Here is a 15,742-nt window from a genome sequence, read left to right on the forward strand (position 1 = left end):
CATTGTTGCAATGGGTCCACCTGTATCCCTATTTAAACGACTTGTTTTTTTCCTTCCCCTCCACAAATTATACCGACATCAAATACAGTGAAAGCAGGGGTTATACTGTGGGGGAGGGACATACAAAGCAACAAAGAAATAATCTTATAAATGTGTTAGAAACAATCGCATGAAAGGAAAAAAAACCATTTGAATACATATCTTAGAGTACATTGCCCTAACATCAACTTATCTGACCTTTTCTGCTTGACTCAGACATATACTAGTTATTGCAAATAAGGGAAACCATGGGACCTATGTTTCTTTGGGCCTGGCTTACTTCACTTAATATAATTTTGTCCAAGCCTTTCCATTTCCTAACAAATGGGGCAATGTCATTCTTTCTGATGGAGGCATAGAATTCCATTGAGTATATATCACAAAAATTTTCTTGATCCATTCATCTACTGAGGGGCATCTGGGTTGGTTCCATATCTTAGCTATAGTAAATAATGCTGCAATAAACATAGTCGTACTGGTAAAAAGCTGGGTTTTTATACACAATTCCCTTGTCATGAGAAATCATGAACTAATTTAATCTGGAGGTTGATACTTGGCAATGTGGGCCACACTGAGCTTATGACCACCAGTTCACAGTCTCTGGTTTGTCAAACAGAAGAGAACTACTGGATAGTCATAATGTCACTGGGAGCCTGGGACTTTGAACATCCCAAGAGACTAGGCTAGACCCCCCAGTCCCAATATACCAGTGAGAAACAAGTCGTGAGGGCAGAGAAAGGAGATTTATTCAAAGCAGTCTCATGGGAAAAACAGGTAAAGGGGTTCAGTGAGCCCAAAGCCATCTTTGCATTACTGCCTGGAGTTTCCAGATTAGATGCAGACTTTATCAGTCCTGGTTCAATGGTAACCTGGTGGATCATTTTCTCAGAGTGGGTGGGGCAGGGCCTTCTGACAATAAGAAAGTCTTTGCTGCTTAGTGGGTAGATTTGACTTTGTCTTAAGATGTTTATCTGCCAGTCCTGTTATTCCCAGAAACCTAGGTGACTGCAAGTTTAGGACAATGACTAGAAGCTTGAGAAGGTCTGGAATGGGACACAGTTAAAGCCCGTGGCACTCTTTATCTTCCTGCCTTCAACCTTGAGTGGGGGGAGGGGTGAGGAGGAGAAGATAGTTTAGGCAGCAATGGTTTTTAGACACTCCTTGGATGATTAACAGGTCCATGTGCAGAGTTCAGACAGAATCGGGCACAAACTTGTAAGGTGAAGGAGGCAGCTGTAAAATGAAGGCAGGGATGGCAGAAGTTCCTCTTGTTTTTCTTTCCTTGTGGGTCTAAGTGAGAAATCCTTGCTTTTCAGCAAAAGCGCGTTCTAAGGTCCTGTTACAATAGCTAAGGTGGCTTTTTCTAAGTGATGTAAAAAAACATGGTTCAAAGGAAAATCAACTCCATTCCTAGCTGCTGTGCTAACCAATAAAGAAATACAGAACTTGAGAAAGAAAATTCTCTACATTTAGTGATTAATATGCAAAAGTTATGTGAGTGGAAGAGAATTTACATTCTTAGGAGGCCAAAGTGATCAGTGTTGTTAGAATGTGTTGGTAGGCTTAAGTTAGCGCTCCAGGGGGCCATGCTGCCTCACTGCCTAAGAGCTTCACCTAAGAGTCCTGCTCCACTCTTCCTTGTTACCCTCTCCAGGCTCCAGCCTGATGGTAAATCTCATCACCAACATCCACCCTGCCAGACACTCCAGGAAATGCCTTCCATTTCACTAACCTGTATCCTCTTGCCACCCAGCTGGGAGCAAGGATGCTTCCTCATCCCCACTTTGCAGATTTGCTCCTGTCTCATGCTCTGAAATAAATAGCAGAGGTAGGATTCAGTCCAGACAGCGAGTCCCCCAGAGTCCAGGCTCACCTTGACCTCCTGCCTTCTCAGCTGCTTCTTGCTAAGGGTCTGTCTCCTGGCTGTGGGTAGGCAGCTCACCTGTGTAGGTGACTTTATAATGACCAGCTAAGTCTATCCCATGTCAACATCATCCGGAGACCTTTCCCGTGCTCTCTCTTTCTCTAATGAAAAGTCTGGTCTCTTGACAGCCGAAGTCCTTGGGTAGATGACGCGCTTTATGCCCACTCTGGTCCCAGGTACCTACCCATCATTAAAATGGGGGACAGGCTAGAGGTGACTGGATCTGGTTTCTGAGGGTTGCATCCATGGCAAAACTTCGGAGCACACCAGGGTTTTTTTTAAAGCCTTAGTTCGGGGTAGCATTTAGGTTTCCCCAAACACATCCACTCCTGGGTATCCAACTGCCTGGCAGGCAAGGTACAGCAGCCCGCAGATGAGTCCAGCTGTGCGGCCTTCGCTCCATCCCTGAGCCTGGGTCTCCTCAGTCATGTAAGGGAATCACTGTGGTTGTGGAGAGGAGAGGGGAGTGATCTGTCCACCAGGACAGACTGGAGGGCTGGGTGGGGCCGGGGGGAGGCGTGACAGCTCGCCCGGAGCAGCGCGCGGATGCGGGGCTTTCCTAGTAGGTTACATAAGGAGGTCTAGGGTGGAGCACAGGCCGGGTGGAGGGAAAGGGGCGTGGGGAGGTGGCCGGCTTGGCGGGGATCCCCGCGCGTTGAGGGCTCCCGCTGCAACCGCCTCCGCCGCCACCGCCGCCGCCGCGCGTGGAGGAGCGCAGGGCGCGGCGGAGTCGGGTTTCAGGGCGCGGGCGACTCCGGGCACGGGTCTGGAGCTGGGATCTTTGCCGCTGCCGCTGCCTCTGCCTCCACACCGCCCAGAGCCGCCTTTGTTCCCGGCGGGAAGGGCGAGCGCGGCGCCCCGAGTCCGGCGCGGAGCCGGAGCTTTTGCTGGGCCCGCCGCGCGCCCTCGGCGGGGGGCTCTGCAGATCCTCACCATGGCACCCAGGTAGGACCTGCGTCGCGGCGCCCTCCGCCCCTCCGCCCGCGCCGCCGCCCCCTCAACCTTCTCTCCACCACTTCTTGCAGGAGGAACGCGCAGTGCTGGCGCCTACTGTGGCCGCTGCTCTCCGTCTCCGCGCTCCTGTCCACTCTCACCCGGACACGCGCCTCGGCAGGTAGGCGATCCGGTCCGAGGGTGCCACTCGCGGGCCCCCGAGCCCGGGGATGGGGGTTGGGGTGGGGGTGCAGGACGCGCGCAGCGGCAGCGCGCTTTCGGCTCATTCCTGGACATAAAAGGGAGTCCCGGCCGCTCGGTGCGCTCTCGGGCGGTCCTGCCCGCGTGCCTCCCCGCGGGGTGCCGTCCTGGCCAGGAACCAGGGTCCTGGGGCAGCCGGGGTGGAAGAGTGCGATCTGGGTATCCGAGATGGCCGAGCTGGGTGCAGTTCCTCTAATCTTGCGCACAGAGGGACTCGGGAAGCGCTAGAGACCACAGCCTAAGCGCGCGGGGCGCCGGCGGCGCCCAGGTGTGCGGCGCTCAGGTGTGCGGCGGCGCTGGCTCAGGCGAGGCAGGGCGAATGCGTCCCGGTACCCACGTGGGAAGAAGCCTGTCCACCAGGAGGGATACCTTGGGCCTTGGCTGCGAAGAAATAATAGAATGGATCTCACGCTTGCTCACCTTAGCTCTGAGTTACCTAAGGTGGTCCCATTCCCCCTGAGCCGTGCATTGCGCTCCAAGCTAGACAGACGGTTCATTTTGTTTTCTGCCTCTGTTTCTATATCAGGACTCAGCTGAGGTTGAAATGGTAGAATTTGAGCTGGGTGTTAATGGATCATCCTAGCTACTGAAGAGGCTGAGCTTTGAGAATCAGGATTTGAAGTCAGCTGGGGCAGAAAAGTCCTTCAGACTCTTATCATCAATTTTTTTTTTTTGACAACCAAAAGCTGGAAGTGGAGTACAGTATTTAGTGGTAGAGCACTAGCCTTGAACAACAACAACAAAAAGCTAAGAAACAGTGGCTCTAGCCCAGGAATGGTGAGCAGGCACGCTTGCACGTGTTTGCACACCCACGTGGAGCTTGAGTTAAACAGGTGTTGGTTAAGGTCAGGTGGCCTGCATAGATGTCTCCACGGGGCGATCTTGGAAATGGATTTCACCTCTCCACCTCAGTTTATTCATCTGAGCACTGGGAGTCTTTAAGCCACTTTACATCCTAGGGACACCGAGCATTAAAGGAAGAATTAGAAATAATATGCTGGCACTTGCTAACTAGGCACAAAATGGTCCTGTGATCTGTGTTGTAACCTGAGTGTTGGGAAACAAAGCAAGAGTTTTCCAAAGCTGAAGTTGAGAAAGGCTCGTTGGAAAGTCAAGATTTGAACCCAGGACTCCAGGCTCCTGTTCTTGTTCAGTCATTTCTCTAGACACCTTAACAGCCGGGCCAGGCTGTCTGCGTGATGTCTCCTCTGATGCTGTGTGGTTTTAGATGGTGTGTTCACAGTCTGAAGTAGAATAAGGGAGTGGGAAGACTGGCCCCCTGAAGGAAGCTGGGGGCTCTGTGTGTGGCCTCAGTAAACTCCTTGTGCACCAGAAGCAGCCCAGGGCAGCTTCAGAATGGTCTCCTAGGGCGTGAGCCCCAAGTGCTATGATTGCTTTTCCTGCTAAGGCATCAGATTGGCATTTCTTGGAGATCAAAGGCCAGTTGGAACACAGTTTTGGCTTCTCGGCACCATAGGCCTTGTCAGAATGCTGCAATTTCCCATGTGACATAGGGCACTGCCAGCTCAGCGGCTGAGAGCAGCTTTGGGCTCTGTGGTCTTTGGAGAACTTTCCTGTCATACTGACCACTTTCTAAGTTTCTGGAAAGAAAACTTTGGTGCTTCTTTCTTCTCCTAGGTCCATAACGTCGTCCCCTGAAGTCAAGTCAGGGCTATTGTTTCAAGCACAGAGGAAGTCCTGCTCCAACCTATATAAAGCTGTGGGCCAGAAGCCCCCTCCTCCCCCCACACACATAGGAGGGCTGTTTACAACTGACAACATTCAAGGGCCCCTTTGAGACCAGAAGCGAACTCCTGTAATATGAACTACCCACCGTCTGCATGCAGTTTAATATGGCTAACTCCCATAAAACACTGTGTATTCATTCATCGAATCCTTGCAGAGCTCAGAGCCTAGCATTGAGAATTGGTATTCGGTCTGATCTTCAGATGAACAGACTGGATGTTAAGCCAAGCCTGCTAAGTGTCTAAGGGAGGATTTGAACTGGGTAGTCTGAACTCTAGCACTCTTGCTAATAACCATGCTATTAACCAGCTCCAGAGGTGGAGAAGTCTTTACAGGCCCCGCAGTCTGTAATGAGTCCCATGACTGGAGGGTCACAATTGCACAATTGTAGCAGGAGCCAGCTCCCCGCTCCCCACCTCTCTTTGTGGCCTGGTGTAGCCTACAAAGCACTCAGCCTCCACCAAGTCACTGCAGCCACCTCCCAGCATCGATGGGAAGCTGGAGTTTGACTTTATCTTACAGAGGAGCCTCAGAGAGGCACAGAATTTGCCTAAAGCCACACAATTGTTCTTGAGTAGACCCAGGATAACTTTATGTGTCCATTGATTCCAAGAATTTCTCCCAGAGGCCACCGTGCTAAACCCATAAGCGGGGTGGTTTCTGAAAGTGGGTTTGTATGTGGGCTGCTATGGGGGTGTGGTCCCCCCTCCTACCCCTCATACTGGGATTTGTACCATTTGAACCACACCTCCAGATCTTTTGCTTAATTTTCTTGGATACAGACTTGTGCTTTTTGCCGAGGCTCAGCCTCAGATTACTATCTCCTATTTATACCTCTTGCATAGTTAGGGTGACAGACAAGCCACCATGCCCAACTTGTTCATCAAGATGGGAGTCACATTTTGGGGGGGTAAAGGTGGGGGTCTGGCCTTGAACCCAATTTGTGCCTCCTGAGTAGCTAGAATCTCAGGTATGAGCCACCACACCTAGCCATTCTTGTGGGTTTTTTTTTTTAACCAGTTTGGCAATTTCTTAAAAAGTGAGACATACTTATCCTACCACCTTGTGATTTTACTCCTAAATATCCATCCATGAGAAAGAAAAGCCTATGCCCACACCCAACCTGTATGTGAATGTTCATAGCAGCATTATTCAGAATGTGCCAAGATGAAAGCAAACAGTCCATCAATGCCAAATGAACACGGCAAGGTATATCCTTTCCATGAGATGCTATTCAGCAGCAAACAATGACTTGAGGCACAGAGTTCTTCTACAATATAGATAAGCCTTAAATGCACTAAGCTAGCTGAAAGAGGCCAGACATGCAGAGAGCCTATTACAACAAGCCATGGGCTATATTATCCCACGGATAGATTATCACAAGTATGGGAAGACTTCCCAGGCCAAGGACAGAAGCAGGGAGTCATGCAAATGGGCATGAGAACTTTCTGGAAACTGTTCTAAAACTGGGCTGAGGTGGTGACCATGCAACTTATAACCCCATCAAAACTTATTTAACTGTACTCATCAATGTTGAATGTCATCCAATGCATACTTACCTCAGTGAAGCCATTTGTAAAAGCAAAAGCATGACTGGGTGCCAGTAGCTCACATCAGTAATCCTAGCTACTCAGGAGACTGAGATCTGAGGATTGCAGTTCAAACCTAGCCTGGGTGGGAAAGTTATGAGACTCTTACCTCCAATTAATCACAGAAAGAGTGGGAATTGAAGCTGTGGCTCAGGTGCTACCCTTGAGCAAAAGGAGCTCAGGGAAAGCGCCCAGCCTCAGAGTTCAAGCCCCAGGACCAGAAAAACAAAAACAAAAACAAAAATCAACCCAAACTCCAAATCATGTACTTTCACAGGGTATCTGGGCTCCATGTGGGATGGGCCTACTAGTAGAGGCCAGCCTGGTATAGGCCAACACCTCTTCAGCCCACCAGCTACCCACCCCAGAGGGCGCTGTTTCCCAGGGGAAATGGGTCCTGAGTTCCAGCTAGAAGAGCAAGGTCCACCCGCACTTCCATGCCCCTTGTGATAAGTGTGGAACACAGGCATAGGGTGCATTGTGGATACTGCATCTGTGAAGGGTGCATCTTGGTGAGCTTCCTAGCATCTACCCTCCTGCCCCCACCCCCAACCCAAATCAAACTTGGAGAAACCAGGGTTTCATCACTGATTCTGCTGTGAACTGAGACAGGCTCACTTTCCCTTTCTAAACCTCAGTGTTTATGCAAGGAGGCAAGATTCATTCATGTCTCTATTCCTTCTGGTTTAAAACATTAAGAAATGAAAAGGGTTACCTAGCTCAAGGTTTAATTACTCCACATAGTTTAGTTCCACAAAGGTAGATGAACCACTGATTCTGCAAGGCTGTATGCTGGTTGGGACAGGAAGGAGCTGGACTCACATTTGCCCAAGGGGCTCATAGTTCACAAGCTGAATGGCGAAGCCACAGACAATTGCAACACAGTTTTCTCCAAGCTCTTTTCACCCAACACCCATCATGCCCCAAGGGCAGCGGCCCACCCTCTCTCATTATCTTGACATGTGTTATCACGCAACCCTTGGGTCCCTCTCCAACCCAAGATGGACCTGATGAATGGCATCACCCTACCTCTCCCTGGTGACATTGCAATGTCACCAGAATTCCTGCTGTTGCAGAAGATAAACGTCTATTGCACAAGTCTCCCAGGGCACCTATGGTTGCCTTACTTTAAGTAACTGATTCTGATTAAAGGTACTGATAAGGCACAACTTACTTGTTTTCCCTTCAACTATCTTCTTGTGAAATATCATATTCCCAGGTGGGACCCAGAATTCCTCAAAGTACTCATTAGAATGTGAGTTAGTGCCACCTTATTGTGTGATTCATCATGGTTATGACCGAGTATACATTTTTTTCTTACTGATATACATTTAGTTTTGTAATTTCTATACTACAAATTGCTTTCTTGTTCCTGTACATAGGTGCATGTATGTGTATAGGTGCTTGGTTCCATGTAATTTTGGTAATTTTTGTTTTGTGATATGTTTTGAAGTCTGGTAAAGGTAGTCACCCCAATCTCTTCTCATAAGCCCTGTGTTCTTCCATAGAAATGGTTTATCAGATAATCTCCTCATGATAATGATTGGACACTAGGAGTATACTAGTAGTAAAGGGTAGGTGAGACTTCTACAAAAAGAGGCAATATTCCAGGCAAAGTTAGCAAGACCCTGTCTCAAAAACCTATACAAACAAAATGGCTTGGGGACATTGCTCATATGGTTGAGTGCACACCTAGCAAGTATGAAGCCTTGGGTTTAATCCCAAGTACTGGAAAATATAAACTAAAACAAAATAATGTAAAAATAGAGAGGGGCAATCTTATGCTAAAACAGTACAAATTATTAACATTCATTATGGGAAATGGATAAGCACAGACTCATAGAGCCCCCAGGTTGTGTGTGGGGCCTGAGTTGTTGTTGTCAGTACAGCTCAGGGGAGTTGAGTGGTGTCAGGGGTGTTTAGAGAGTCACATTAGACCACAGTTCATTTTTCTTTAATGTACCCCAACTAGAGAGAGCAGTAGTCTATATTCAGAGCAGAGGCTGGAAGATTGTCAGACCTCTTCCTGGGTAATAGCTGAGGAAGGAGACAGGCATGGGGCTCAGGTCACCTACTGAGTGAAGTGTAGTCTCCATCAGAACTCAAACTAACTCAACCCAACTCAACCTAACTTAACCCAAACTCAACCTAACTCAACCCCAACACAACTCAACACAACTTAAGCCAACCCAACTCAAAACTCAATTCAACCTAGGTTATCCTTACTCAGTCCAATTCAAGTCAACTCAACCCAATCCAGCCCAACCAAACCCAACTCAACTGAACTCTACTGAACCCAATTCAACCTAACTTAAACTAACTCAGTCCAACATAACACAACTGAATACAACTTAACCAAACTGGACTCAATTCAACCTGAGTTAACCCAACTGAATCCAATCCTATTCATCTCAACCTAACTCAATTCAACTCAGCCCAGCTTAACTCAATTCAATTTAATGCAGCTCAACTCAACCTAAGCCAGTCCAGTCTCACTCCTACTTGTTAACTTGCCATGGGTGACAAGGACAGAGAAGAAAGCTGTTTCGAAGGCATCTGTTTTAAAGGAACCAGGTCCCCTGACTCAGACATTGGGGAGCTACTTCCAGTTTGGGGGAGCTTGGCTGGAGTCTGGCCTGCAGAAAATAGCCAGCTTTAGGCTCTGTAGCAGTTGCTTTTCCATCACTGAGCTATTCACATGGGGCCAATTTCCTACTGCACCCCACCCCACCCTGACCAGGAGGGCTTCTGAAATTAGCTTCCTCCCCCAAAGAGCTTCTGTTGAAGTCTTTAAAGTGGTCTGGCCTATTTTAGCTGTGGTTGTCTGTCTTTCTGCTGCATTTGCTGACTGCCTGCCCTCTCAGGAATTGGGGGTGGGGCCAAAGAGTTGGCGGTGGGATTCACAGAGCAGTAGTGAAGGCTGGTTTGCCACAGGTGGTTCTGGCCTAGGAGTCTCTCTTGAGTATCTCATACAATCCATGCAAGCCTGGATACTGCGAGAATGAAGATGTGGATGTCTATTGAAGATGGCAGACATAGAGGATATAAGAAGCCATTAAAAGAGGAGATTTTGTAACATTAATGAAAGTAATTCATGATTATTATAAAAGCCTAGGACAAAAAAAGAGAGAAAAGGAATTTAGAAAGATCACAGATTATCTTATGAATCAGAGCTAAACCCTGTTCACTTTTGGCAGTCTATCTTCCAAGTTTATTTTCCATGCTTCAATATGCACATATATTAGAATATGAATGGTTCATTCTGTAAGTTGTAATTTTGCTGATTGTTTTTCCCCCTGACAATCAACTAGACACTCCCTTTGGAACATTAATGTTCTTCTTTAATATTCTTTGTAATTGAAAGAGGGTTTTGTTGTATGGATGTCCCATAATTAAACCATTCCTCTTTTTGACCTTTAGGCTGCTTTCAACTGTTCACTATTATAAACTCTATGGTGACGACAGTATTTACATGGCTCTGTATTTGAATATTATTGCAAATATTTCCCAGCACCAAGTCAGGCCTGGTGCCTGCCCATTTCCAAGGCTTTTGCTGCATTCTTTGGCAAGGCAGTGCTGTACATAAGAACACCTGTCTTCCCTGTCTTTGCCCATGGCTGCTGCTTTTCTAATCTCAGGAGAATGGTAACAGCAAAAGAGCTAGCATCTGCATGGCTCCTCAGATCTGGGAAATCCCTTTTCCCTCACCTCCATTCACCCACACATTCTGCACATGTGCCTTGTGGTCAGGAAAGAAAAGAAAGATTTTTTTATTTGTAATGTGAGAGCTCAGGTCCTTGGGGATTGCACAGGAACTGATGCCAGTGCTCTTGCTTACTCAAGGTGAGGTTCAGCCACCAGTGGGAGTTAAAAGTTTCTGGTTCAACTGTAAGAACCGGAATGAATCCAGGCTGGTGGCTTCTTTTTAAAGGTGCGAGGCATAAGTCCCACGGAGGGAAAAGTGCCTATCCACAAGAGGCAAAGGGTTCAAATCTTAGCTCTGTTACTTCCCTTTGAATGACCTGGGGCCAGTTACCTCCCTTATCTGTGTCTATAACTTGGATGAACATGGAGCCTGTCCTTGGTGACAAGTTCATGCCTCATTACTTCTGGTTCCCACATCACTGTGGGTTCCTTGAGGGCAGGAACCCTTTTTGTTTACCCATGCTTCCCCAGACTCTGACATGGCACCACAAGGACACAATGAGCAGTTGAATACATTCATGAATGAATCATTCAAAGCTAGGGGCTTTGGAGACCTTAGTGAAAACCCAGCGTTATGAATTCTGGACCATGACAAAGTCTCTGTGGGCTTCCAGCCCCAATGGTGGTCTCACCCTGCAGCCACCCACTGTGATAGAACAGATACACAGAGGGTAAAATATGAGAAACAATTAAGGTACGCTTTTCCAGGACTGGAGGCGATTACCATTACATTCACCAGTGCACAGCTGCACAGGTCCTGGCTGATGACTAACTGAACCTGAATCCTGCAGCTTCAACAGCAACAGACACAGAGCTCTCCATGAAACTGGCTGGCGTAGCCTGCTTCTCCATCCCCAAGAACAGTCTGGGTGCTGTGATGCCCAGAGAGAGGAAGTGACTAGCTCAAGATCCCAGAGACAAGTTGGCAGTAGAGCTGGAGCTAGAACCAAGAATCATTACTCTCAGGCTAGAGCTCTGATGTTTAGAGGTCTTCACGTGGGCCTAGAAAATACCAGAAATGAGATTTGTACTGTAATTATATGGTACTTTCTATGTTTTAAACAGACATCAGCTATGTATATGTAAAAGTATCTATGTGCTTGGGCTGTTATATATTACATAGAAATATATCATCTAATATATTATCAAGATATATAGCTATTTATGTATCAGTATATAATATATGCTATACTATATTTTATGTATATATCTATATTAAGTGTGTACATGTATGAGCATCAGTGTGTTGTACAGATGCATTACATGTCTACATAGGTGTCACTGTGTATTCTACATGTGTGTTACATGCTTGTATCATGTGGGTGTTGGTGTGTGTGTGTTCAGTACCCCTGAACCTCACAACATTCCTGTGAATGCCAGAGCTCAGTTGCAGCTCACCAGCAGTGCACAGGACTGTCGGAGCCACTGTGGTCATTTACTACAGGACTATGGACAGGGAAGGCACTGTTGTACTGAGCGTGGCATCCGAGGTCCTCAGAGCCCCCACTAAGGGCTGTTCTGCCATCTAGGGGGTCCCCTGTGCTGGAAGCAGCTGTGGTGACAGGGAGGGGTGGTGGAGACTTGCCTAGAAGCTGTTTTGACATTTCTTGGACACATTTTTGTACCTCCCCAAGACTCTGTTTCTCTATCTAGGAAATGAAGGGATCAGATCAAATGAAACCTAAAATCATAGATAGCAACAGTATTCACTGAGATACACACGTCGCTGCTTTGGAGGCAGAACTCAGGAGGATCATGATTTGAGGCTGACATTGAGGTGAGAGGGACATAAGACCTTATTTTTTTTGTTGTTTAAAGAACACCTAAAGAGTAAAAAAAAAAAAGGTAGGGGTATGGTTCAAGTGGTAGAGTAGTATTTGTTTAGCAAGCACAAAGCCCTGGGTTCAAATCCCATACTGCCATTTTTTAAAATAAAAATAAATAAAATCACCATTACCAAGAACATTCTAGCATAACTGAGTTCAGTCTGGCTGGACTTCAAGACAAATGAGGGCAATGACTTAACTTAGAAGGACTCAGCTCCAATTCCCTTGTTCTGAGCCTTGTCCCTCTCTGATGGCCCATTCATTAAAGTTGGGACCAAAAACACTGCCCAACAACTGGGTATATTTGGTCCTAAACAGAGACTACAGCTGCTGGCCCCCTCTGTCTCGTTAAAATGCCAAATTACTCATTCTTTAGGAAAAAAAAAAAGTCGGGGAGAGGAGCAAAAAAGGGAAACCATTTCTTACTGCAGAGTTTTTCCGTGTGACACATTTTCTAATTTTATTCCAGGTTAAACCGTCTACAGTAGATGGCTCCATTTCAAGGTCTCTCCCTCCTTCTCTTTAAGAAACAGGATTGTTTTGTTTGCTTAATATTTTCAAGTGTGGACAGGTGCCTTGTTTCAAAAGCATGCCTTCCCTTTGCTCTGCTCTGAGATGCAGGATCAGAGTCGGGATCTTTTGGTCCTAGCCTGGCTGTGGCCAGGCCTCTTCTTTTCTCTGCAACATAGATACTTAATCTGCAAAGGGAGGGAAAGGCTTGGCTCACCACAGAGACGGTGTGGCTGGATTGGAAGCAGTAGTGGCTGAGCCCGTTTCTATGGATGGTTCTGTTTGAGACTGGAGTAATGCTTGAGGTTAGATCTGCCTCTAGCTTTTGTGGTCTCTGCATGGTTGCTGAAGTGCTCAGGGTGCCTGAGACATTTTAGTACCTTAAGAGAATGCTCGCTTTGTTTTAGACATAGGAATTCTGCCTCTGCAATGTCAGCATGCCATTTCTCCCTTCCACCCTGACCCCACCTGGGGTCAGGTCAGTGTCGAAGCTTTCTGATAGATTATTGCAGTTTCTCACTGCTAGAAGTACCTCCCATCTCTGACCTTTAGCACATCTCCTCTTTGCAAGCGCACGTCCTAGCATGTCATGTCTCTTATTCAAACCCATCTATGCTTTCCATTACAGCACAGTAAGTTCCACATTCTCCAGCTAGAGCCAAGGCCTCTTCTCCTCCCACAGCTCTCCCTGTGCTGGTTCAGCTATGAGGAGCCACTTACTGGGCTCTGAGTTCACTATGCATACTTCCTTCTTATCGTTCACCTTTTCTCTTTATAGACTTGCTCCTTAAGCTGTGGGCCCTGAACCATCTGCATTAGCCTGGCATCATTCAGAGTTTGTTAGGAATGAATGATCCCAGTCCTGACCCTAGAACAAGGGCATGAGAAGGCACACTTCAGCCATCAGATGATGAATGCCAGGCCAGAGAGAGAGCTGTGGGGGCTGGTGGGGCTGTGGTCAGGCCCAGATGGTCTTGTTCTGAACACTGTGTGTATTCCTTGATTACCTTGCCTATCTTCCTAATTCTCTTGAGGTCTGTCTCTTAATCTGTAAGACTAGGGATAAGAATGTCTCAGGTTTCTTCTAACAATGAAATGTAATAATGACCTCAAGATTTTAGTGCAGTGTCCGGCATTCAGTGAACTCTCAATAAAGGGTAATGGCTGTGGTGCCCAGGTTCAATCTCAGTGTTCCTGAGACTGCTGTAGCCTCTCTCAGCATTGTGTTATATGTGGTTTGAATTCATTGTCAAGTCCATCTCATTAAGGGCAAAAGGGGACTAGGACAATGTCATTTACCTTTGAGGGTTAGAATCTGACTCTGGGGTACAGGAAGAGACACAATCATAATCCAATGGGGAAAGGTGAAACAGCCGGACAAGGACTTTGCAGGATGAATGGATGGGATACAGTTAATTGCAGGTTTTTTTTTTTTTTTTGTGTGTGTGTGTGTGTGTGTGTGTGTGTATGCATGCACGTGTGTAGAGCTTGGGTTCTGTTCCTTAGTTATTTTGCTCAGGGCTGGCATTCTCCACTTGAACCACAGCACCATGTCCAGCATTTTTTTTGGGGGGGGTCCGGTTGTGGGGCCTGAACTCTGGGCCTGGGTGCTGTCCCTCAGCTCTTCAGCTCAAGGCTACTGCTCTACCACTTGAGCCACAGGGCTACTTCTGGCTTTTTTTTTTTTCTTTTTGCTTATGTGGTGCTGAGGAATCAAACCCAGGGCCTCAGGCATGCAAGGCAAGCGCTCTACCACTGAGCCACCTTCCCAGCCCCCTCCCCCCCATGTCCAGCATTTTTGGCAGTTACTTGGAGATAAGAGTCTCACAAAGTTTCTTGTCCAGGCTGACTTCAACCCACAATCCTCATATCTCATCCTCCTGAGAAGATAGGATTAAGAGTGTGCCACCACTGTTCAACTTAATTACAAGTTTTAATTTTTTTTTGGTTGTGGGGCTTGAACTCAGAGCCTAAGTGCTGTCCCTGAGCTCCTGGCTCGATTGTAATTCTTAACCATGATAGAAATGGGTTTTCTCCCTGTGATAACCTGGTGGGTTTTTCATTCACGCATTTTTACTTCATAAACATGTATGACTGCCTACTGTGTGTGATGCCATGCATGATTTGCTGGGCACAAAATGATGAGCAAGGCAGGCTTAGTTCCTGCTGTCATGGAGCCTACCATCCATTAAATGGTGGATGACAGCATGAAATAAAGGTTTGTACAAAAACTTCACACTCATAAAGGGCCTTAATAGTATGAAGCTGTATGCTGGTGACTTATGTGTGTAATGCTAGCTAGTTGGAGGCTGAGATCTGAGGATCTCTGTTTGAAGTCAGCCCTGGATGACAAATCTAAGAGACTCCTCTCTGCCATTAACCAGCACAAAAAGCCAGAAATGGAGATATGGCTCAAGTGGCAGGGCATCAGCCTTGAGTGAAAGGCTAAGCAAGAGCAAGAGGCCCAGAGTTCAAGCCCCCATGCTCGTATATCCCCCTAAAAATAGTATTGTGAAGAACTCTAGGTGCTAGGTGTGGGAGTATACACCTGTAATTCTAGCACTTGGGATGCTGAGACAGCAAGACTATAAATTCAAGGCCAGCCTGGGCTATATAGTGAGACCTTGTTTCAAAAAGAACATGGAGAGCTATGGACACTCTCATCTGTACTGGGATATCTAGGAAGTCTTCCCAAAGATTCTGTTTAAGATGAAATACAGGGGCTGAATAGATTTAGCCAGGAAAGGAGGTGGGCTTGTGGATTAGCAGAGAAGTGGAATGTTCCAGATAGAAGGAGCAGGATGAGGAGAGGACTGAAAAAGCAGTCAATGAGGACTCAGAGCGTGTGAGGGAAGAGTAAGGACGGGGTCTCTGGGAAGAAAGTGGAGTCTCTGTTATGTAGCCATTTTCTCTTGCGTGGTCCTGCTAGAGGTCCCTGGGATGCCATGTGGTACTCACAGCTCAGGGCTGAAGGGCAACTCCAACCCTAGGAATACAGAATAGGACTGTGGGTTCTGACTCCTAGAGAGGAGATTACTTCCGGGTGATGGCAGAAGGGATGTGCATCTGAATGACCTAGAGAGAGGAAGTTTCATGACTTGCAGCAAGTATGAGGGGAACAGGGCTGGAGTGAGAGCCTTGAGCCAGTGCCAAGAGTCCTTAGTTCTCCCTAGGCCACCCAGAGGGCTTGCAGGCCATACCAGCTGTCT

General features: G+C 47.2%; 1 protein-coding gene across 1 annotated transcript in view; it reads left to right on the forward strand.

The window, feature by feature from the left end:
- Positions 1–2,810: 2,810 nt before the first annotated feature.
- Col15a1 (collagen type XV alpha 1 chain) overlaps positions 2,811–15,742 on the forward strand; it is a 94,831-nt gene continuing 81,899 nt past the window's right edge. Inside the window, exons 1-2 of the mRNA XM_070010567.1 lie at positions 2,811–2,908; positions 2,989–3,077. Of these exons, the coding sequence (XP_069866668.1) occupies positions 2,898–2,908; positions 2,989–3,077 (100 nt within the window). The 5' untranslated portion in view covers positions 2,811–2,897. The remainder of the gene's footprint in view (positions 2,909–2,988; positions 3,078–15,742) is intronic.

Source organism: Dipodomys merriami, unplaced genomic scaffold (assembly GCF_024711535.1).
Source record: "Dipodomys merriami isolate MVZ:Mamm:240054 unplaced genomic scaffold, mDipMer1.0.p SCAF_11, whole genome shotgun sequence".
NCBI classification, from domain to species: Eukaryota; Metazoa; Chordata; class Mammalia; order Rodentia; family Heteromyidae; genus Dipodomys; species Dipodomys merriami.